We start from the raw sequence: 22,760 nt of genomic DNA, 5'->3' as shown, positions 1-22,760 counted from the left end.
CAGTATCAATTGGGCCTAGAGCAGTGGTTCTCAACCTTCCCTTCCCACTCACAGACCACCTTAAGCAGTTCCTTTCTAATCACAGTGGAATGATGGCATAGGGATTACTTAAAGTGGAATGTGAGTGGAAAGAAAAAGGTTGAGAACCCCTGCGTTGTAATAAAGTAAATGTGTCACACTTTAACAGGAGGGTTATGTTGCTGACATACCAGGCCCCTCCACCACCCATTCCCTCCTCACAACCAGAGTACAATTGAAGTGGGATGGGAGTGCATAATTATAAAAAGTAACACTTTTTATTTAATAAACATAGAGAGATGGTGCATGAGGGGAACAGTAATTTTTTTCTGAAGGAGGATGCAGCTCAAAGTGACGGCAACCACTAATCAGACTGAGATGAGTCCAAATGTGCAAACAAACATATAGATCAATTTATGCAACATTATTTATTCACAAACTTGTCTAATTATGAGTAAAGGAGTCTTCTGCTAGTTACCTGGTCAGTCTCATAGCTGTATGGCATCTCATTCATCCAATACACGCTAATCATTTGATCTCGGAAGTCTTTGGGCAAGATTTGGGCATGAGGGAGGTGACAATGCATGGAGAATGTCTCAGTTGTTTTTGGACCAGAGTCATCATTAAAAATTTTGGTACAATCATCTGGAAGTGTTTTATTCATTTAAAGGATACATTTTCCAATGAAAAGTAGAAATACAAATAATTTTCCAAATCTGTAAGAAGCACTCTAAGAAATTTAAAAATTTGTGTCATATACTTAGCCACAAGTTTGTTGTGGGCTCAGGTTATGAAGTCATAATATATGGATGGCATGAAAGTTGGTGCTTTTAAATCATCTCTGCAGTAATCTCAGTTCCATTGCAGCAGATGGTCCATTTACAAAATTGTAATCATTTTACTGTAGGAGTCTCAGTTGTCCAATGGAAAACCTTGTTTAAGAAATGAATGCCAAATTATATATATATTACAAAATAAATCTTGACTATTTACAATGGAATAGTCTAGTAAAGGATGCACATGAAAGGGGTAAAGAAAATCACAGCTTCCACAAAAATCTGCTCGCACTAGGCCTTTACAAACTGCCGTGTAAAATGGGGTTAACTAGACAATTTGCATGGTTAGCCCCGCAGTAACATGGCAATTTGAAAGGGTCAAATCCAGTCCAAACTAAACCGGGTTCCTTGCCTACCTCAGAGGTGGTCAGGGAACTCAAGTTAAACCTATCCAGGTCTCCTCCATGGCCCATCTGAAAACAAAAATGGCTGACCCCATGATGTCAGCACTGCAGACGTTGCCAGCAACTGAACATTGTGAACTTCTGGTGAGTGCAGAAACAACAGCAAAGACATCTTCAGCCCCCTGACTGCCCTGCCGGCAACCTGCCCCGCTGGCAACCTGCCCCAGCTGCCAACCTGCTGGCAGCCCTCCTCCACCTTCCATTCAGGAACAGAATGGCAAGTACAGACTTCTAATACATTAATTCAATGGTTCTCAATCTTTTTCTTTCCACTCACATTCCACTTTAAATAATCCCTATGCCATCAGTGCTCTGTGATTAGTAAGGGATTGCTTAAAGTGGTATGTGAGTGGGAAGGGAAAACTGAGACCCAATTGTTACCGAAGTATTTTGCTAACGAAAAATTGTCATTGCCCATTTCCTTTGGAGTTATGAAACTGTGCCCATAATGAGTCAATTGGGTACAATTAAATCAGTGGTTTTCAAACTTTTTCTTTCCACCCACATACTACCTTAAGCAATCCCTTACTCATCCCAGCATCTATGGCATAGGGATTACTTAAAGCGGTAGGTGATTGGAAAGAAAACGGTTGAGAACCACTGCATTAATGCAAAGTGTGTAATTTACAAGGATATGTCAGATGGCAGCACATTGCAATAATCACAATATTTAAGACAATACTTTTTGATCAGAGGCTGATAAGAGAGTGAGTGAGAGTGAGTGCGTGATGCGTCATTCACTGCATCATTGCCTGGTTGGCAATTTAACAGTTAGGTCCACCTTTGATTTGAAAGGTGCATCCTTTACCCAAGACCTAGTAATTGCACCCAGATCCCAGGAGGGCTATCGGCTGCTGCAGTTTGAAAGTGCCTACTGATAGTTGATGTCAATTCTAAACCACCATTTTTGGTGCATCATGGCATTTATATGGGGACTACCCAGGTTATGGATGACGCAACATGGAAAATATTCTCCCATAAAGTTTCAAAATCATAATGAGGATAATATACATTTTATGGTATTCATTAACATGTGGGTATATGTTATGTTCCATTAGTTAAAGTATAGATTGCATTAAGGTAAATGTTTAATGTAGTGAAAGAATATGAGGAAGTTTATTGCAATCTAGGAGATATGAGTATTATAGAAATCAGAGTTTTCTGATTTTTGGAGAAATCGGTTTACAATCTGTTCTCAGGAATGGAACTCTGCCATAATCTGAGGGCTGCCTGTATGCTGTTGCATTTCCACATTGATCTGGTGGCAGTGGTGTACTACATCAAACAAATATATTCAGGATCCAGAGTTCTCATCATTCAGCTGTGTTGTCATTCTGTGCTGCTTAGTACACGGAGCCAAAAAAAGAATTGAAGAAATGGTACTGGATGTCACAACTGAAATTTCTCCAACAGCTGCCTTGTTCAGCAACATCAATGGCATCTGCGGGATTGCTTATCATTCTAAAATTATAACACTGCCGAAATGTACATGTGTCACACTGTAGCAGGATTAAGTTGTAGGTTTTTAAATTGGTGATTGGGCCCCCCTACTTCTCACAACCCCCAACTAGAGTAAGCTAGAAGTGGGATGTAAAAAGGATCAATCTTTATATAATGTTTCATGAAAATGTGGAGCCAGTAATGATTTGTTTTTCTCTCTGCAGCAGGAGGCAGCATATAGACATGGAGGGATCTTTGGAATAAGTGATGACAACCATCCCATCAAGTGTTCTGATAATGGATAATGGATGATAATGTGCTTCGTTAAAGCACAGGAGCAAATAATTCCTTCCTGTAGAAAACATGCAGTATTTTTCATGCAATGTTATCCCATTTTAATTTTACTGATGAACGACAGCCATGTAGTATTTTGACTCTTAACTTTACCAGAATTGATTGATAAAGCAACATTTCATTAGAAAGCAAATGCAGAAGATGTGAATAATCAAGGCAGAAAATGCTGTAAGGACCCAGCAAGTGCCATTTCATCAAGTTTCAATTCCGTTTTAGCCTCCAAAGTTTGATCAGCAATTGAATAAAAGTTACACACGCTAAATATAATAAGTGATCATATATCCAGTCATTGAGAATTTTATAGATACCACCAAGCTTTAATAGGCAACTCCAATACATACAATGGCTTAGCTCATTAACCTCTAATTTTAAAATTTATTATTTAACTGATGGGCACCTTCACCAGGATGGATAATCCTGTACAGACACAAAAGACTGCAGATGCTGGAATCTGGAGCAAGAATTAAACTGCTGGAGGAACTCAACAGGTCAGGTAGCAGCAGTGGGAGAAAGGAATTATCAATGTTTTATGTTGAGACTTTGCAAGATGACAGAGAGTGGAGAGAAATGACTGCTAAAGAGTAGAGTAGGAGAGGTGAGACAGGAGTGTGCGGGTAATAGATGGATTGAGGAGTGGTAAAGAATGATGGATAGGTGGAGGGGAGGAGTGGAGAGACTCAGGCAGGTGGAAGTAGACAAAGAAAAGAGAGATGGAGTTGGTGGGGGGGTGAGGGCAAAGGTGTAGACATTTGTTGGAGGGTGATTTGGACAATCAAGACTGGAATCTAATAAGTAATGGGAACTATTACTGAAGGATACTATTAGTGAAGGATATGGAGAGCTGTGTGTGTAGCTGGCAATGCTAAAATTTCTTGATGCAATCTAATTACTTCCTAGAAAATTCACAAGGCAACTGATTTACGTATAATGAACAGCCCCTGAGATGCTTGATCTTTTATGCTCATTTCGGTAGAATAATAAGCCATGACAGCATTTGGAACACTCTAATGAGACAAAGAAATCTAATAATGTATAAGCTATCTGCTCCCCTATGGCTACAGGGCTGCTACAGTACCCTGAAGGCAATTTTGTATGTTTCATTAATACAGGATAACAACTGCATGGTGATCCGCACTAATAATAAAGAAAGACTTCAGGGAATATCATAAATCAGGCAACTGGAACAGAAACATACAGAGAGTCATAAAGCCCTATAGCATGAAACAGGCTCAACGTGTCCATGTTGAACAATTCCACTTGGCCTAGTGGCCTCTCCTATATATGTAGTTATTCAAAGCCTGGCAGCTCGTTCCATATGGTCATTGCACTCTGAACGAAGAACTGTCCCCTCACACCTCTTATAAATCCCACCCCACTTACCTTATAGTTACTCCCTCTCATCTTGGAAACAGACTGTCATTATCCACCTTTTCTATGCCCCTCATGGTTTTATAGACCTTAATAAGGTTTCCTCTCAACCTCTTGCACTCTTAGAAAAACATGCATGGTTTTTCTAGTTTCCCACTTCCCCAATCTTGGAAACAGCTGTAGAAACCTTTTCTGTACCATTTGCAACTTTATAATATCCTTCCTCTGGCGAGACAATCAAGACTGGACAGAATATTCCAAGTGTGACCTCACCAACATCTTGTAGAACATCAACAAGATATCCCAACACTTGTATTAAATGCCCTAATTGATGAAGCCAAGCATCCCAAATGCTCTCTTCACCACTTTGTCTGCTGACATCTTTAAAGAGCTATGCATTCCGGATGCCTCTGCTCTGTAACACACTGCGGTTAACAGAGTAAGTCCAGTCCTGGTTCAATTTAGCTAAATACAGCACCCCATATTTCTCAGAATTGAACAGCATCTGCCATTCCTCATGCCCAATCTGTTCTAGATCTTGTTGCAAACCCAGGTAATCTTCTTCACTGCCCACTGAAGTACACATTCGCATGTCATCAGCATACTTGCTCATCTTGCTACAGGTATACGATCCTTTATCCGGACATCTAAAATCCAGAAAGCTCCAAAATCCGGCAAGTGGGGACCGGCAATTGGGGAAGGTGACCGAGGGACCACAGTTGGGGGAGGCGGCAGCACAATTTAGGTGGGCTTTCCAAAATCTGGAAAAATCCAAAATTCGGAACTCATTGTCCCCCAAGGGTTCAGGATGAAGGATTGTGTACCTGTACAAACATTCTTGTCCAAATCATTTATGTATATTACGTAGCACAAGTGTCTAGCATTGAACCCCAAGGCACTCCACTGGTCATAGTCCTTCAGTCTGATAATCTGCCCTCCACAACCACTCTATATGACTCCTGTCACTGAACATTATTTTTAATCCAGGTACAACCAAGGTAAAAACTGAAATGATATCAATAAAATTCCAAAAAAGTCAATATATTTCAAAATTGTTAAATGGAGGAATTATATTCCACATATAAAAAATGGTTGAATAGTAATTACCATCTAATTAACAAATCAGTTAGATTTAATGGAACAAGCATCAACATCATGGGATTGTTCATAAATGTCAAGGTCTCGGAGTCCTTCACCAGAGGACACAGCCTCAGAATAAAAGCAAATGCATTTTGGAAAAGAGATGGGGAATAATTAGTGGCATGGATGGCTACAGAGGCAAGTCATTGGGTATATTTGAGACAGAGGTAAATAAGTTCTTGGTTAGAAATAGAATCAAGGGTTATGGGAGAATGGGGATAGGAAATCAGCCATAATAGAATGGTGGGGAGACTTTCTAAGCTGAATGGCCTAATTCCACTCCTGTGTCTTATGGTCTTAATCCCTATAAGAAATTGAAAAAATGGAAATTTCTGGATACCCGTGTTGAACTATTAGGCTTCTGCACTCCGCTTTTTAAAGGACAGTGGCAGCAGAAAGGAAATTAAAGATCTGTAGCCTAACATTGGTGGTCGGGAAGTTGTTGGTGTCGATAACCTCAAGGCTGAGGTTATGGAGTATCTGGAGGTGCATGACAAGATAGGCCAATATTAGCAAGGGATGAAGTTTGCCAGACAAACTTACTGCAAGTTTTTTTTGAGGAAACCATAAACAGGCTAAACAAGGGACATACAGTGGATATTGTACACCCTGCATTTGGAATTTCAAAAGGCAAGGCTTCCTAACAAGATGAGAGCCCATGGAATTACAGGAAAAAAAACCCATCATGGGTTAAGCATTAGCTGATCAGCAGGAAACAGAGAGAGGGAATAAAGGTATCATATTCTAGTTGGCTACTCATTACCAGTGGTGGTCCGCAAGGGTCAGTGTTGGGGCCATTTCTCTTTACATTGTAGGTTAATGATTTGGATAATGGAATAAATAGCTTTGTGGCTGTTTGCAGATGAGGGGCAGGTAGTGAGGAGGAAATGGAGAAGCTACAGAGAGAAATATAGATTAGGAGAATGGGCAACAAAGTAGCAAATGAAATAAATGTTGGAAAGTGTAAGGGATAAAAGGACAGACTATTAATTGGATGGGGATAAAATTAAAAATTTGGAGGTGTCAAGGGACTTTGGTGCCCTCATGCAGGATACCCTAAAAGGTTAACCTTCAGGTTGAGTTGGCAATGAAGAAGGCCAATGCAATGTTGGCATTCATATCTAGAGGAATAGGATACAAGATCAAGGATGTGATGTTTAGGCTTTATAAAGGTACCGGTGAGACCTCACACAGTACAGGGTACAGTATTGGGCTCCTTACTTAAGAAATTCCAATGCTGGCATTGGAGAGGGTTCAGAGAAGATTCACAAGAATGATTCCTGGATGGAGGGATTAGCATATGAGGAACAGCTTTTGGACTGTCCTTTTGGGGGGGTGGGGTGCATTTTGAATATTGAAAGGCCTGGACAGAGTAGATGTGGCAAAGTCATTTCACATGATAGGGGAGTCAAGGGCAAGGGGGCACAACTTCAGGATTGAAGGGCACCCATTTAAAAGGTTTTGCAGAGGAATTTGTCTTGGAAGACAATGGTGAACCTCTAGAATTTGTTACCACGTGGTTGTTGAGGCTAGGTTGTTGGATGTCTATTTAAGGCAGAGATTGATGGGCATCTGAACAGTCAGGGTATCAAAAGTTATGGGGAGAAGGTAGGGGAATGGGGCTGAGTGGAATGGCTGAACATACTCTACGGGCAGAGCTGTCTACTTCTGCTCCTATATCTTATGGCCTTATGCACATGGAGTGTAAATCATACTAAACCTGATTAATTTACTGGAGAATTTGGGCCAACAAATTAAATGGTCAGATGGTTTCTGATTGGGGAAATTCATTCAAATTAATAATGTTCAATATTTACATAATTAACAAACAGTTAAACTGACAACCTTCATGCTTTTTGAAACCAGATCATTACAGAAGAAATATGGCAATAAAGGAGCCAAAGACAAAAAAAAAACTGAAACATTCATAAATTAAAAGTGAAAATGCCAAATATTCTCAGCAATGTTTGTGGAGAAAGGAACTATCGACTTTTTAGGTCAATAATCTTTCATCAGAAGTATGAAAAGGTATGAAATAGAATATTTTAAGCAACAGGAGGCATCTGTGGGGACTTGAAAAATAATGTATGTGAGAGGGTGGAGATGGAATGAGATAGAATAATACGAAGGTTTGTGCACAGTGTAATGCAGATCTCAGATTTTTTTCCTCTTCTACCTTCCCACCTTACCTGTTAGCCTGTACTCCACCCCCTGCCCCTTCCTCCCTCATTTTCTTTCCTCCCCACACTCTCCTCCCCCCATCTTTTTATATCAGCACCTGCCTGCATTGTGCAGGGTTGATGTAGGGTTCAGGCCTGAAATATTGGTTACCCTTTACTAACCATAGATGATGAAACCTTCTGAATTTCTCCAGCATGTTTGGGTATTGCACTACAATCCTAGTCTCTGCAGAGTTTTCAGTTAAACTCCAAGTAAAAATTTGTTCATTGCAGCTGATCTGACTGGAAGAGGCAAGTCAGAGGAAATGGTCAAAGGCAGAGCAGAGCGAATACAACTATGCTGGAGCTGTGGGATGCAAAACATTGTAGTTGGTAGAAATCGGAAATACAGTAGAATGCTGGAAATATTGCGGCATCTACAGAAAAATAGAAACTGAAGCAACATTACAGGTTAATGACTTCTCATCAGAACTAACTAAAAAACATTGACCTGTCAAATTAACTCTTCTCTTTTCCTTGCATAAATGCATTTTAATTGCTGGGATATTCATAGTTGAATAGCAAGCACTGGCTCACACAATAAAGCTAGGACTTGTGCTAATTGCTATCTGCCTTGGCATTATTGACTGTTTACTGTTTTCTTACCCCACAGGGATTAACTAGAACATTAATATTCATTAAAGGACGAAATATTTAAATCCTCCCATCACTCCACCAGATTCATTTTCAGCTTTTCCACATTAGACAAACCATGGGAGGTAAGCAAACACAAGTTATGTCCACCACTCTGTTTAGTTTCCAGTCTCTCATTGGTAATGATGGCCGTCCAACTAAAGATCAATCCTACTGCTGGTAGAAAAGGGATGGACTGAGGAGAATATTCAAGATATATAAACAAAGGAAATACAAGTCCTTTATTGGAGTTTAGTGTTTTTCAAATCTACAAGCGTGCAATATAATCGCAATAATGGTTGATGTATGGTCATACAAGTCATGAGTCACACATCTTCTAGCAACACTATTGACCTGCATTGGCTGATATGAGGCATTCTTGAGTTTTATTGGCTGAATCCTATTACCATTGCTCTTTCTCGCTCTGTGTCAGCGTACCTAGCTGTACTTTGAAAGTTGGAAGAGAACCTCAGTACATCGGTGCTTAAAACTTTATATGTCACTTGTGCAAATTGATAACAATGAAGTTAATAACAAAATGTCAAGAAAAAGCAGGATATTATGTAATAAAGTATTATACATACAATCATTTGGAATTTTTATCTGAACTCTTGAAGTCCTATGAATTTGATTTTTGAAAAAAAAAGCATTCTGGGATCACTATTTCCTAATATTTAAGAGTTTAAAATATTAGACCTGACAGGAAGTTTTGAAAAAAATGTTTGCTCTGAAAGTTTCTGCCTAATAATAAGGTTAAATATGCACATAAATTTGCACTAATAAAATTTGGATTTAAATGATTACATCAAAACAATGACAGCAAGTAATCCAGTAGCCTCAGAGTTGATTCTTCCTACTGGATGAAGCATTCCTTTAAATTGTGAAAGTATGGCTTATTCTATAACCACATACAAATACACATTTGGCAGCTCTGAGTAATGTACTTTGATCATTTTCATTAAAATTTATTTCATGAATTTAAATTAAAAATTAAATTAAACCAAGTCACATTCTGAGAAGATTTGCCCCTTTCAAAGAATGATTTTAATACAAATTGAAACTTCATCTACCAATATATTTTAACAGTCTTTAAACCTTTTTGTGGCTGACAGATGGGCAGTCTTTCACTTAGCACATTGCAGTGTTAAGAATAAGTCAAGAACTATCATTGTTTAGAATCTTCGAATGTGTGTCACAATCGGAGTGGAAAGTGCATTTCAAATGTCCTTTAAGCGAAGTGCCCATGGCTGTACGGGTACAAGAATGGAGCACTGTTCACATAATAGAGAATGCATAATGAAAAAAATCTCTACTCACCCCTCATTATGAGAAACATAAGCTCCAATGTAAAAGCTGATAGAAAATTACAATTATTTTGTTTTATATAAATATAGGCTGTCTGTAATATTTTTAATTCATCAGAGTTCTGAGGCATGTGACACTGCTTTTGTTAGGCTGTTGGGATCTACTATTAGAATATGAATTGATCAGTGGTAATAGCTTCACTTCAGCCACAGCACAACCTTATATCAGTCAATATCTTTTTCATACCATCGAAACATTTTGTCCAATTTTCAATACCATTAAGATGCTTTTTTTTTTAAAAAACAAATCTGTTCGTGACTGAAAGTCCTTCCAGCTCTGCAGAATTATTTTTACCTGAGATTTTCTTTTACTTCTTCTTGAGATACAAACATTGCAGAAAAGGCCAGGATTTATTACCCATCTCCATTGAAGGCGCTAATGATGGGCTTGGGGTTCTGACGTATAAAACTGACGTTTTGTTCAGCTCGTTAGAAGTCAGACATGTTGGTTGAATCTGGAGTAATAACACAAAATGCAGGAGAAACTCAGCCAGTCAAACAGTGTCCTTTATGTTTCAAAGGTAAAAATACATAACCGACATTTCAGGCTTGAGCCCTTCATCAAGGAATGGAAGAATGTTGGTAGGTGTTCAAGCAAAAGGATGTGGGTCGGGGGGGGGGGGGAAGGAGGGGGCAAAGGCAGGAGATGATAGATGGAGAAGGGAGGGAAGGGGGAGCAGTGATCGGGGGAGGAAAGATTTCTAGGTGAGTGGAGGGGGAATGGAGGGGGAGAACTGGAATGGGGAGGGGAAAAAAAAAGGCAAACAGGTTGACAGAAAGCAGAGAAGTCGATGTTAATGCCTTCTGGCTGGAGAGTGCCCAGATGGAAAATAAGATGTTTTCCTCCAATCTGCGGGTGGGATAGAAAATAAGGCTATGGACAGACATGCGAGTGTGACTCAGAATTGAGATGGTTGGTCACTGGGAGGTCTCCGTTGTAGTGGAGGGAGCGGAGGAACTCAGCGAAGCGAACTTCCAACTTGTGAGCGGACTCTGCGATGTAGAGAAGGCCATGAAGGGAGCACCGGATGCAGTAAATCAGTCCTGCGGATATACAAGTGAAGTTTTGCTTCACTTGAAAGACCTGTTTTGGACTCAGGACAGTGGTTAGGGAGGAGGTGTGGGCGCAAGTGTTACACCTTCTGCGGCCACAGGGGAAGGTGCCGGGGAGGAGAAGGGAAAATGTATCTGGTGGTGGGATTTTGTAGTAAGTGAATAGAATACCCCTCATCCTCACCTACCACCCCATCAGCAAAAATAGGATCTTCCCCAACCTTTTGTTCAAATGTCTGCCAACATTCTTCCATACCTTGATGAAGGGCTTGAGACCGAAATGGTTTTTTTTTAAACCTTTGCTACATAACGGACACTGTTTGACCAGCTGAATTTCTCCAGTATTTTGTGCTTTTACTTCAACCATTTCCATGGTTTACAGGTTGAATCTGGAGTCTCATACAGGCTAGACTTTGTCTGCAGCTTCTCTTTCCTATGATCGGTAGCACCCAGTTGAATATTGTGTACAATTAATTGCTTCATGTTCACTTTCATGAATACGAGCTTTTCTTTTGAAAGTCCTAAACTAGAAATGGCAGCTTTTGAAAAATTGTTGTGAATTGTGAATGCATATTTTGGGATTAATGGCATCAGTGACACAACTCTACCTTCATTGTGCCATTTGAAAGTGATTCACAGACTTTTCTGTATCAGATCATTAATTTGTATTATTAGAATTTCATCTTTACAGAATTTGGCAAATCGATCAAGCTTGTCTTGTGTGTGTTATTTGCTTCAAAGTTTTGTATGGTCAGATTTTATTGTACTGTCTTTGGACTAACCTGATAGACAGCAAGGACCATGATTAAGACATTACAAGGATCAGCAGTGCATTCAGATATCAAAGTTTTTATGAATATAATCAACAGACTCAATGTTTTTAAAGACCATTAATTTACCTAAAAATACAAAAGGATTTTAATTTGAAACAATCCACCAGCTGGCTTTGTCACAAGAGATATTTATCTTGGGCTACAGCTCAACATAAGCAAAAGACAATTGACAGATCTTGTAAAAGTAAAAGGAAAACTGAGTGCGTTGTAAAACAAGCATTTTGCTCTCCCATCCAAGTCCAATTTCACCCCGTTGCATTATCCACCACCAGACGTATCGATTTGTCCTTTTCCCCATAATCTCCAAGACAGCTGTTCAACTGCAATCAAATGCCTTTGACCTGTTATTGAACTGCACCTTCTACATCTTTACTCATCTTTTATTCATCTTTTATTCAGAACATGTGGTGAAGAACATTACTTGTTGAATTTACCTTATGCCTGACAAGAAAAAATGGATACATATTTTCAATAGATTAGAATAAATTGATCCGAATTAAAAAATTTAGTAATGAGAATTTACACCAAACTACTTGACCAAATCTTTTTTATTTATTCCTTTTCTGTAGAACATTGCTTGTGACCTCAGTAAATCTACCAGTTATAGCATAAATCTCGCAACTACAAATAAAGAATTAATGGTCTAAGATAGAAAGAACACTGCCACACACCAAAGATAAATTGTTAAAATTATATCAGTTCCACTTGTTTTGTCACAGAATTTGCTTAATGCACTCAAGTGAGGGAGAAAGATGATCAAATTACCACTAATGAAGAGACAAAAAAAACCAAAGGGGCTGGATATTATGCTTTGCAAAAGGGAGAGTCTCTTGATATAGTTTTAAAAGATAAGCAATCACTTGAAGGCCCAGAGTCCTTTTGATTTTTACTGTGTTGAAAATGCATTCAGTTAAAAATTACCAATAGAGTAACTAATAAACTGAAATGTACACATCATAAAATAAGTCGTGCAAACCATTCGAGTCTTACCTTGATCACCTCTGGTATTTGATGAACTGATATTTGCAAGCCTGTGTCTTTAGTTGCAAGTGGCTGTGTTGAGTGCTGTGAAGATTTGCAAGGTTCTGAAGCCTGTGACAAAGTATCTTGGAGTATGCACATTACTTCTTTTTCTCTTGCCAAAATACCTTTATTACTCCCATGATCAACCAGCTCCTGAGCAAAACCCTCGATACTCTCCAGGATGCGCAAGAGCAGAGCTGCATCATCTGCTTCATTTTTATTCATTTTATTGGTTCCTTTTGTGGGAGATAAAAGTGCAATGTCACTCTGTGACTCTTCTTTGTACTTATTTCCTGACCCAGTGGTCAAAATATTAACTTGTTCTGACCGCTGATTGCAATTTTTCAAGTCAACGTCACTGTTTCTCAGAGAATCAGTTTTTTGTCTGGCCTCTATTGTTTGAGAAAATGATTCCAAATCTATCAGTAACTTTTCAATGTCTTCTTGTTGGATTACTTTATCATTTTCTGTTTTCATTCTGGCTGCTGATATTGAAGGCTCTGTAACATCGTGGGTTCTGTTTACTTTCGTGGAGCACCTGGGAGAGTCAGATGGCTTCTGGACACAGAATCTACTCTCTCCCACATTATCCCCAACCCCTGCATCTTCTGTTCTCTTGCAATCCTCAGCAGGAGAGGCCGGTTGATGAGAATCACGATTTCCAGTCATTCCAATATTGAAATAATCCGTCCCTCTGGATTCCTGGACCAAGACCTTGACAACATCACAGTCCTCCTGAATATAAAGAGGTTCCACGGAGGTCTTAGAAATATTGCTGTTATTTCTGGGCGGGAACAAATCTTGAGCAGAACAGCCATCAGAGTGATGAAGTGGAATTACGTGAGGTAGTACATGGGTTTGATTTACAGCAGTTGAGCTTTTTTGCTGGGTGCCATTGTTTTGAAGACTACCATTCGATGAAGGGCCATAGACATTTTCAACAGGTTTCACACGGTTTCCATTGTTAGCTCTATGGACAATTTGAGTATCCACTGGAGAAAGAGGTAGATTGGTAGATAGGGATGATGACGACTGGACAACATCTTCATATCGGGGTGGTTGATCATTCCCAAATGGAGTGTATGGCATTTGCTGCAAACTATTTAGGCTGTTAACCAATTCAGCAAAATCATGTTGATTACCTCGTCCAGATAACCCATGTTCAAGTTCAAAGGGCAGCTTCTTCAGGTAGCTTGAAAGTCTAGCCATTACATTATTGTAGATTAGATCTGGATTGCTGCTACCATTAATATTGTCATTGCCTAGGGATTTAGTCTTAATGCATTGCTTAATAATTTCTGTGCATTTCTTCAGGTCTTCTGAGCACTTCAGCAGAATATCCAGACAAACCCTTATATCCTCTCCCGAATCAGAACTTTCTGGTTTGTGCTTTTCTAAAATTTTGGCAATTAAGTTATTCTCTGAGAGATTTTGAAAGTACAGCTGAGTGGCATTGCTGATATTCTGTTTGTGAAATATATTGAAGCTTGTTTCTTTTTCCTCTATAGTTGTTTTTGGTGCAAAACCAAAAGGAGGACAATTCTCATTGCAGCCAACATGGTTGTATGTTACATCAAGGTCTGCTGATTTTCTGCTGGACATCTCTGGTTTTACTTTCCTTCCTTTCCTGAAGGTCACATGACTTGTGGGGCACTTCACCTTTTCAAATGCAAACTCTTTAATTTTTCCACTTGCCAGGTTTATGGTATCGCCAGTGATGTCTTTTAGACCAGACAAACCTTGCACGGTGATTCCCTTTTTGACCCTGGTACTTCCCGGCAGAAGCTGGTGACCATCATCAACAGCAACTTCAGCAGGAGCTGCCGTGCTTTCAGCATTTGGGAACTTGTGTGTCAGGTCCTGAGTACCTGCAAATCGTAGGCTGGCTGAAGGAGGAGCTGTGGGGCTCAGCATCTCTGAACAGACAGCATGGTGGACCACATTGCAGTTGATTCCAGCAGCATTTGGGAAGGCTTGGCAGGACCCATTGCAGTAGTGTACAGTATGCTGGAAACTTTGATCTATTATGATGCTGTTATAACAGTGCACAGTGCTAACAACGAGTTTGTAGGTTGCAGCCATCGTGCAGAATATCTCGGGAAATTTTCCTCAAATGTTTATTACAAGATGGTTAATAATTTCTGGCTGCAGTTATGCTAAATCATTAAAATGATGGCCCAGAAGCTCCCAGCTGTGGCATTCTCAGCCAAAACCTAAATATCCTTAGAAGTCTTCTTTTTAGGAATGAATCAGGTTATAACTGTTTACAGTGGTTGGCTCTTATAAGCCTTTTGAGGCTTGCAATTGAGAAATGCAGTCAAATTGTAGCTGCTATTACTGTGTTAGTCTACACTGCCAGTGGTTAGCTGATCACACGTCATTTGTCAACATAGTATTCTTCACTCAGGATACTGACGTGAGGTTCACTGCAGCCAAGGGATTGGTGTCCATTCTCACTCTCGGGGCATCTGGCCTAGAGAGAGGCCAGTCACAGCATCGAAGCTGCATCACAATCTTCAAAGAGGCATTTAAGTACAAAGTGATTGCATCGCGGGAATAGAATCTCCTGCTGGGTTCCAAATGTGCGTAGCAGATGTGCTTTGGAATTCAAGAGACTTGTTCAGCATCAGTAGCCTTCTTTCTGTTTCTCAAGCACCTACTGGAGAGAGAGAGAGGGAGAGAGAGAGAGAGAGAGAGGAGGAGTGAGAAAGAAGCAATAATGTGACTCGTGAAGCCATTAACACATTACAGGAGAATAAAAAAATAATCTATTGTTTCATTGTTGAATTCTGTCATCACTTGACAATCAGGGTTCCATATTAACTGCATGAGACATCCATTTATTTGTCATCCTACTGAGAATAATGTAATTATTTAATATTCTACTATTGATGGTGGAGAACAGTAGAGGTAATTACTTTGCTGTTGTTTTACTTCATTTATTTCACACCAGTATTTTTAAATAATTGACTAGTGATGGCAGGACATTTATATTAGCATTGACAAAAAGAAATAGGAGAGGAGCTCAGTAGCTGATGTATTCCTGGTTCTAATCAGCATTGAGGGTTATTTGCAGGACATTTATATTAGCATTGACAAAAAGAAATAGGAGAGGAGCTCAGTAGCTGATGTATTCCTGGTTCTAATCAGCATTGAGGGTTATTCTTGCTCCTGTTTTAACACCCATAAAACCATTCAGATAGGATCAGATGGGGAGAAGTATCCTCAGTCAAATAACTATACAGAAGGAAATCAAAATTCTACTAGGTACTTGTTAAAACCCCTGGGGGAGATTGTGACCCCTCCTTTATCCTATAGGAAAAATAAACAACTTATGCAAGTGTGCCAAGTGGTCACTGTTTTTGTAAGTATCAATCTTGATGGAACATTTGCTAATGCTTCACTTCAGTGCGAGGAAAGGAAGAGTGCTGGAGATTCCAGCTGTGAAGAACCTCTGAGTAGCAGCAACAACAACCTACCATGTGGTCATATTGATGCTAGTTGGCCACATGAAAATTAAGTGACAATTTTAATTTTTATAGCACCTTAATTGAAGTAAAATGCCACTCAGGTGCATATTCAAACAACTTGCAATGGGTCAGAGGAGATATTAGAACAGATGAGACATTAGGAGCGATGAGCCAAAGTTGGCTGAGAAAGATAATTTCAAAGGAGTATCCTTAAAAAAAAAGAAAGTGATGGAGAGAAAGAATTACTTGGGGAAATAAAGGCTTAGCTGCCACTGCCAGAGTGTGAAGGAAATGGAAGCAGCCAGAATTTGCCTAATATGACATTTTCAGGTGGCTAGAGGTTAAATGTTATATCTAGTAGACGTGATCCTGATCTAATTGGTGGTAAACTGCCTCAGAGTTTGTACTTAAGAAATTGGATGAAATATTGCCATTAATATCTCGAGCTATACCCTAAATACATGGGCATCTACCAGAGAGAAGAGCTCTTGCAAAGGAAATGTTAAGTTGAAAATCTACTGGAGTAGATTTAATTATTTAAATAAAATATATTCTCATAATGCCAAAACTTCCAAATTATTTTAGTATTTATAAGATTAATGTAAATGGGCGAGAGATCAGCAAGAACACGATGGGCTGATGAGCCCATTTCTGTACTTCATAATTCCAGGACTCTAAATAGTCAAAGCAACTAAAAAAAAACACATGGCATTTTATTACACTACATTGTACAAGAGCTATTGGCACATTTTGTTGTTTTAAATAGTGATGGCCTTACTGAGGCAATGATTCCCAGCATCACCAGGATAGTGGCAGACATTTAGTTAATTAAACTGTTCTGTTTATTTTCACCAGGCAAGCATCCACAAAAATGGTAGAACAAAATTGACTATATACATGGTCTGACAGATACAGAACTGCACTTAAGTTATTTGTAAATTTTCTCCAAAGCATATTTTGAATCAACCGTTTCTTGATCAACCACTGATGCCCTTCATAAATGAAGTGGCTCATTTCAAAAATATTAATACTCCAGTGAAGTATTATACATATAGGCAGCACATCTGGCACTGTTACCACTCCTAATTTAAAAACAAAGTAAAACAAAATGATCCAACACTGCTTAATCTGATGGGAAGTTATCCAGTCTCAAAAAAAAACAAATGATGGCATTAAGTATGTACAGGTTTCAATATCTTTTGATAATATCTGAACCCTGGATTTATGATCACTCCCAGATATACATTGCTCTGTATATGTATGGTGTTGATGTATGGTATGGGATGCTAGATTGCTAACTTAAGGAGGTGCAATCCTTTCTAAAATTACCATTAAAACAGAGGGAATTTCATTCAAATATGTTAAATTTCAAACTAAAATTGATAGGACAATTGCTTGATGTGAGATCTCTGACAAACTTTTTATTGTTTATCAATGAATATGCAATGGCAAAACCTTATTGTAAAGTTCTCCAAATTATGTTACCAATCATCTGAATGAATCCAAAAAAATCAACCTGGGGCAAAATTTCTTGGTTGTCGGTAGCAGTTCGGAAGTCAAAACAAAAATGTTGGAGGAGCTCACACAGCGTCTGAAGACTTTCGAGGTTCATTCATCTCATCAGTTCAGAAGTGCCCAATTGGAATTTATCCATTTTTACAGAATAGATGATTGAAGCTTAACGTTAAGTCCACCACATCTGTCATCATGCACTGTGTCTGCACATCCTATGGAGTCCAACAGTTTTTTGTTATTTCCTTGGAATATTGAATATTTCAGACCACCCTCCTGTCCAGTCCTGGCATGGGGTGAGAATTTGCATTCGTTTATAAGAAAAAGCAAGTGAGAGAGAAGATGGAAAACTCATCATATGCAAAGAAATCACACGAGCCAAGAAATTCTACCACATCCAAAAAAGGACTTAAAATCAGAAACCCAAGCTTACAGTGTGGCTCTCATGATATTACTGTTCTTCTGAGCCTTCCCTATGTATGACATGCTTTTGCATGGAGACATACATCATGGAATTTTGCACACAAATGCTTCAACAGGTTGGTTTTCTCTGTCTCATTAGCTCTATTGCCATCTAAATAATTTTGCATGCAGATTTCATTCCAGTTTCTCTCCAAAGGTCTGCACACTGATCACATACAACTCCCCCCCACCCCCAACAGCCAATGTAACCTAACCCATTCCATTTGATTCCTGCTCAAGACAATTACCCTGATCCAACTCTCAAGATTCAAATTTTAGAACCCACTCCCATCAGCTGACTACCTAACTATTCCTATAATGATTCCCTCCACCAGCCATCCCTCAGCAACATTTCATGGTCCATAACATTCTTCTAGTTCTATAATTGGCTGTTGCACCACTGAATATTTGGTTCTTTCTTTGGCTTGGCTTCGCGGACGAAGATTTATGGAGGGGGTAAAAAGTCCACGTCAGCTGCAGGCTCGTTTGTGGCTGACATGTCCGATGCGGGACAGGCAGACACGATTGCAGCGGTTGCAGGGGAAAATTGGTTGGTTGGGGTTGGGTGTTGGGTTTTTCCTCCTTTGCCTTTTGTCAGTGAGGTAGGCTCTGCGGTCTTCTTCAAAGGAGGTTGCTGCCCGCCAAACTGTGAGGCGCCAAGATGCAAGGTTTGAGGCGATATCAGCCCACTGGCGGTGGTCAATGTGGCAGGCACCAAGAGATTTCTTTAGGCAGTCCTTGTACCTTTTCTTTGGTGCACCTCTGTCACGGTGGCCAGTGGAGAGCTCGCCATATAACACGATCTTGGGAAGGCGATGGTCCTCCATTCTGGAGACGTGACCCATCCAGCGCAGCTGGATCTTCAGCAGCGTGGACTCGATGCTGTCGACCTCTGCCATCTCGAGTACTTCGACGTTAGGGATGTAAGCGCTCCAATGGATGTTGAGGATGGAGCGGAGACAACGCTGGTGGAAGCGTTCTAGGAGCCGTTTGGTACATCACCAGAAAAGGCTGGTGTAGCAATATGCATGGGTTAGCTGCTCGACACCAATTATTTCTAGGCCATTCCATGCTGTAAAAGTAAGTGAGGTATGCGAGAAACAAAAATATTTTTTTCTAGGGATAGATAACACGAGCTTAAAAACATATAATTAAATGGAAATAATGAACTTATCCAGAAAAAATGCATTTACTCCCACAACTTTTCCTAATTTTCAATGCATTTTTCCTTGTAAAGTGCACGCTACTGATTATGTACTTCAAATATTTCCATTCATTGCAGGAATTAAACAGAAGGATAATTGATAGAATGCAAAGGATTCCTGAGTTAAGGCAACTCAAAAACGTTTCAAGATTTTAATAGGTATGGAGGCAAATAACTAATTCTTAGATAGTTGTACCAGACCAGGCCACTCTTAATACATTCTGCCATGTAAAATTAAGACAACTAAAAATCCTGTATCAAAAAAAAAACTGGTGACTAATTTGATTTTGTGATGTTTTATGTTTCAGTTAATTCAATGATATTTTATTTTGCAACAACATTTGATTTTTAAGTGTTTTATTTGGATCAAGAAATCATGTAAAACCTGAGTGAAAGGAGGTAATTTAATATTTTAAACTTTATTCCTGTATTGGGACTACAATCGGGTGACAAATAATCTTGCATGAAGCTGCCAAACATTAGAGTAAATACACAAATATTATATGAATTTCATCTTGGAAACTATTCAAAATATACATTTTAGAATTAGTTTGGGTGTGTCTCGTTACTGTACTTGCACCTATGGGATTTGTGTTCAGATTTAACCTGTATCAGTGTACTAAATTTAAAGCTTTATAAGCTCCAAACTGAAATAGGTTTGAAACCAAAATGAAACACTGTAGCGGCGGCTACACTGCTAACTGACGGGTTGAGTTCAGTGAGCAAAAACTGATTTATTGCACGCTGCCTGGTTGGTCTTATACTCCCAGCGCTGAGAACTGTGCTGGGGGGCCCCAACGTCACTGGGTCCCCAAGCGTGGGCTTCTGAGCCCAGTGCCGAGGTCGGGAGGAAATCCCTGATGACGCCATTTTGGCTGGCTGCCCTGCCGAGTGCGTGACAAGTGGGGCTGGTTTGCCTGCCTAATGGCGTACCGCCACAACACAATCTTTCCAAGCAGAAATAAAGTCACATTTGTTGGAACCTGCAGGTATTATGAAAAGAGATGGAGCTGTGAAAAACAAAATACTATGTTGCTAAATATAAAGATGCCTTTGTGAACTTGGACATCAAGCACAATTTTAGAGCAAGGAGATGGATGTCTGCACAACTCACTCTTGAAATATCAACCTGGGTTCTTACTTACAAGCACAGTTAGTGGCATCGCAGAAAATTCAACTCAACATTAGTATGGATTTATTTGAATGAATCATAAGCTGCTTTCAGGTGCTCGGACGAAGATAATGCGCCGACAGACGCAGCTGGGGGAGTGCAGCTGGGAAGTTCAGGTGGCCAAAGAGAAGATGCCTTTCTGTCACCTGAACGTGCGGCTGAAGGAGAGCTGCATCCGAGTGAACGGCGGCTTCTGTGGACTGTGGCCATAGTCCCACTGCTGCTTTCAGGTGCAATGGGGGATTCTCCGAGTCGGAGAATATACCTATAGGAGGAGGGTTAGGTAAGTGCTCCTCCTGGCCAGGTTCTCCACTTTTAGGTGGCCACCCTGCAGCTGCATTGGGGTAGAATAGGCGGCTTTACAGTCAGGTATTTTGGCCACCTGAAGGTGAACATAGACAACAACAACTTTCTAATTTGTGCAAGCCATTATAAAGGAAAATAGTTGCCACAATTGAATGCCGGTAGCATCTTCCCTGTTCCTAATTAAAACAGATATCTCAGGTAAACTAAATTACAGATTATCCTGCAATGTGAAACGTGTAATGCTTATAGATAGTGGCTTTTTTGCAAGGCAAGCAGTCTATAATTACACAATTAGATCATATTTGTGAATTTAACCAACTGGAGACTGATATGGGCAAAAAAATTAAAAAGTGGAATAGCTGTTTGTTTTCAGCATGATGTTACTTATTATTTCCGACAAATATGTCATCTAATTGTTCATTTCTTCAGTAACAAATGTGTCGACCATGGAGTGCAAGTCCAATTTTACTGCATTTTGTGGTTTTCATAGGCCAAATAATCAATTTTGCTGCAAAATATTACAACTTTGTGTACTCATTGAGAAATCCATTTACATTTCCTTAAATTGGAATCCAAGAAAATATTGCGCTTACAGTGCAATACACAAGAGGTGGCTGTTGTTTCTCCACTATTGCCACTGCTGGGTTTTACATGCAATACACTGCATGTATTGGAAATTGCCCCAAATGTCTGTAGGCACTTTCAGGTGCTCCAGGGAAGTTCATGCACCAGCAGTTGTGGCTGGGGCAGTGCAGCTGGCATGTTCAGGTGGCTGCAGAGAGGATGCCTTGCTGTCTCTTGAATGTGCCAGCTGATGGATAGCTGTCTACCACCGATAGACGGCTTCTCGGGACTGTGGTCTAGTCCCGCCCACGCTGCCTTGACGTCATGTACAGCGTGTCAAGGCATGACTGACAAACAATATCAAGGCACAAAAAAGTCTGAGCTCAGCCAAAAAACCCCCCAAATTAATGGTATATTTTGAATTTGCATCTGGCGCATTTTTTATTTGCAGCTGTGCAAATATCGGTCTCTCTCCCCTCGCCCGCCCTATTTGTGCTGCCGGTCTCTCCCCCCTCACCTGTCCACCTTGCGCTGCTGGTCTCTCCCCCCTCGCCCACCCGCCTCGCGCTGCCGGTGCTGTGCGTAAGAAAAAAACACTGAAACCCAGAGTCAATGGCTGACGACATCATCAGCCCAATCCCTGGCAGCCCGGCTACTTTCAGCTGCTACGGGGGATACTCTGAGCAGGATATTACACCTACTGGAGAAGGGTTAGGTAAGTAGACCTCCTAGCTGGGGAATCCAGTTTCAGATGGCCACCCGGCATCCACACAGGAGTACAATGTGCGGCTTTACAGTTGGGTATTGTGGCCATCTGAAAGTGCCTTATGTCTGTCCTCCATTATGATCATAAGGTTACCATCTCCATTAACAGACAGCAAGCAAGCTTCTGGGAAATGGGTTTCCACACCAATATTTAATTAAGGAAAATTTAATATTGTAAAATGTATGGCTGAGTACAATTTTCTAATCTTCAGTTAATTTGTCAATAAATAATATTCCAGATCTGTTTCAAATGAATGAATCAGCATAGTTATGCCACGAAATCTCAGGGCACTTTCTGCACATCATTCTGTTCATCACCAACAAGTATCAAATCTGGAAAAGAATCTATTCCTTATCAAAACTGTCAATGGGCACGAATAAATGCAAAGCATTTGTAACAGTTTGCAAAACCTTCCTTGAAATGATCAAAAGTTGCAACTCCAATGTTCATTCTTATGAACTGGTTTGCAACACCTTTGGGCTACATGAATTGCTTGTGAGAGCACCAGTAATGTTGAGGAAGGAGCGCATAATTGGGATTATAGCAGATGATTAAACTGGAAAAGCATGACCTCCCCAAATTATAGTTTGCCATCGCTATCAGTTTAAAGTACAGCTAAA

The 22,760-nt window shown here is 39.9% G+C and overlaps 1 protein-coding gene and 1 long non-coding RNA gene across 8 annotated transcripts in view; one reads left to right on the top strand and one right to left on the bottom strand.

The window, feature by feature from the left end:
- LOC138742329 (uncharacterized) overlaps window positions 1-3,394 on the top strand; it is a 75,678-nt gene extending 72,284 nt beyond the window's left edge. The window contains exon 3 of the long non-coding RNA XR_011344062.1: window positions 2,923-3,394. This is a non-coding gene — a long non-coding RNA (uncharacterized lncRNA). The remainder of the gene's footprint in view (window positions 1-2,922) is intronic.
- The window catches only part of ppp2r3a (protein phosphatase 2, regulatory subunit B'', alpha), a 315,951-nt gene that overhangs the window by 147,818 nt on the left and 145,373 nt on the right, over window positions 1-22,760 (bottom strand). For 6 of the 7 annotated variants that reach the window (XR_011344060.1, XM_069896596.1, XM_069896592.1 and 3 more), the window contains one exon: window positions 12,653-15,344. Coding sequence is in view for 6 of the 7 variants with exons in the window: in XM_069896596.1 (XP_069752697.1) it covers window positions 12,653-14,767 (2,115 nt within the window). In the remaining variant the exon portion in view is untranslated. The remainder of the gene's footprint in view (window positions 1-12,652; window positions 15,345-22,760) is intronic. The other variant, XM_069896595.1, reaches the window with a different exon arrangement.

Source organism: Narcine bancroftii, chromosome 9 (genome assembly GCF_036971445.1).
Source record: "Narcine bancroftii isolate sNarBan1 chromosome 9, sNarBan1.hap1, whole genome shotgun sequence".
Taxonomy (NCBI): Eukaryota; Metazoa; Chordata; class Chondrichthyes; order Torpediniformes; family Narcinidae; genus Narcine; species Narcine bancroftii.
Note: the sequence above shows the minus strand (reverse complement) of the source record. Positions and strands in the feature narration are given on the sequence as shown.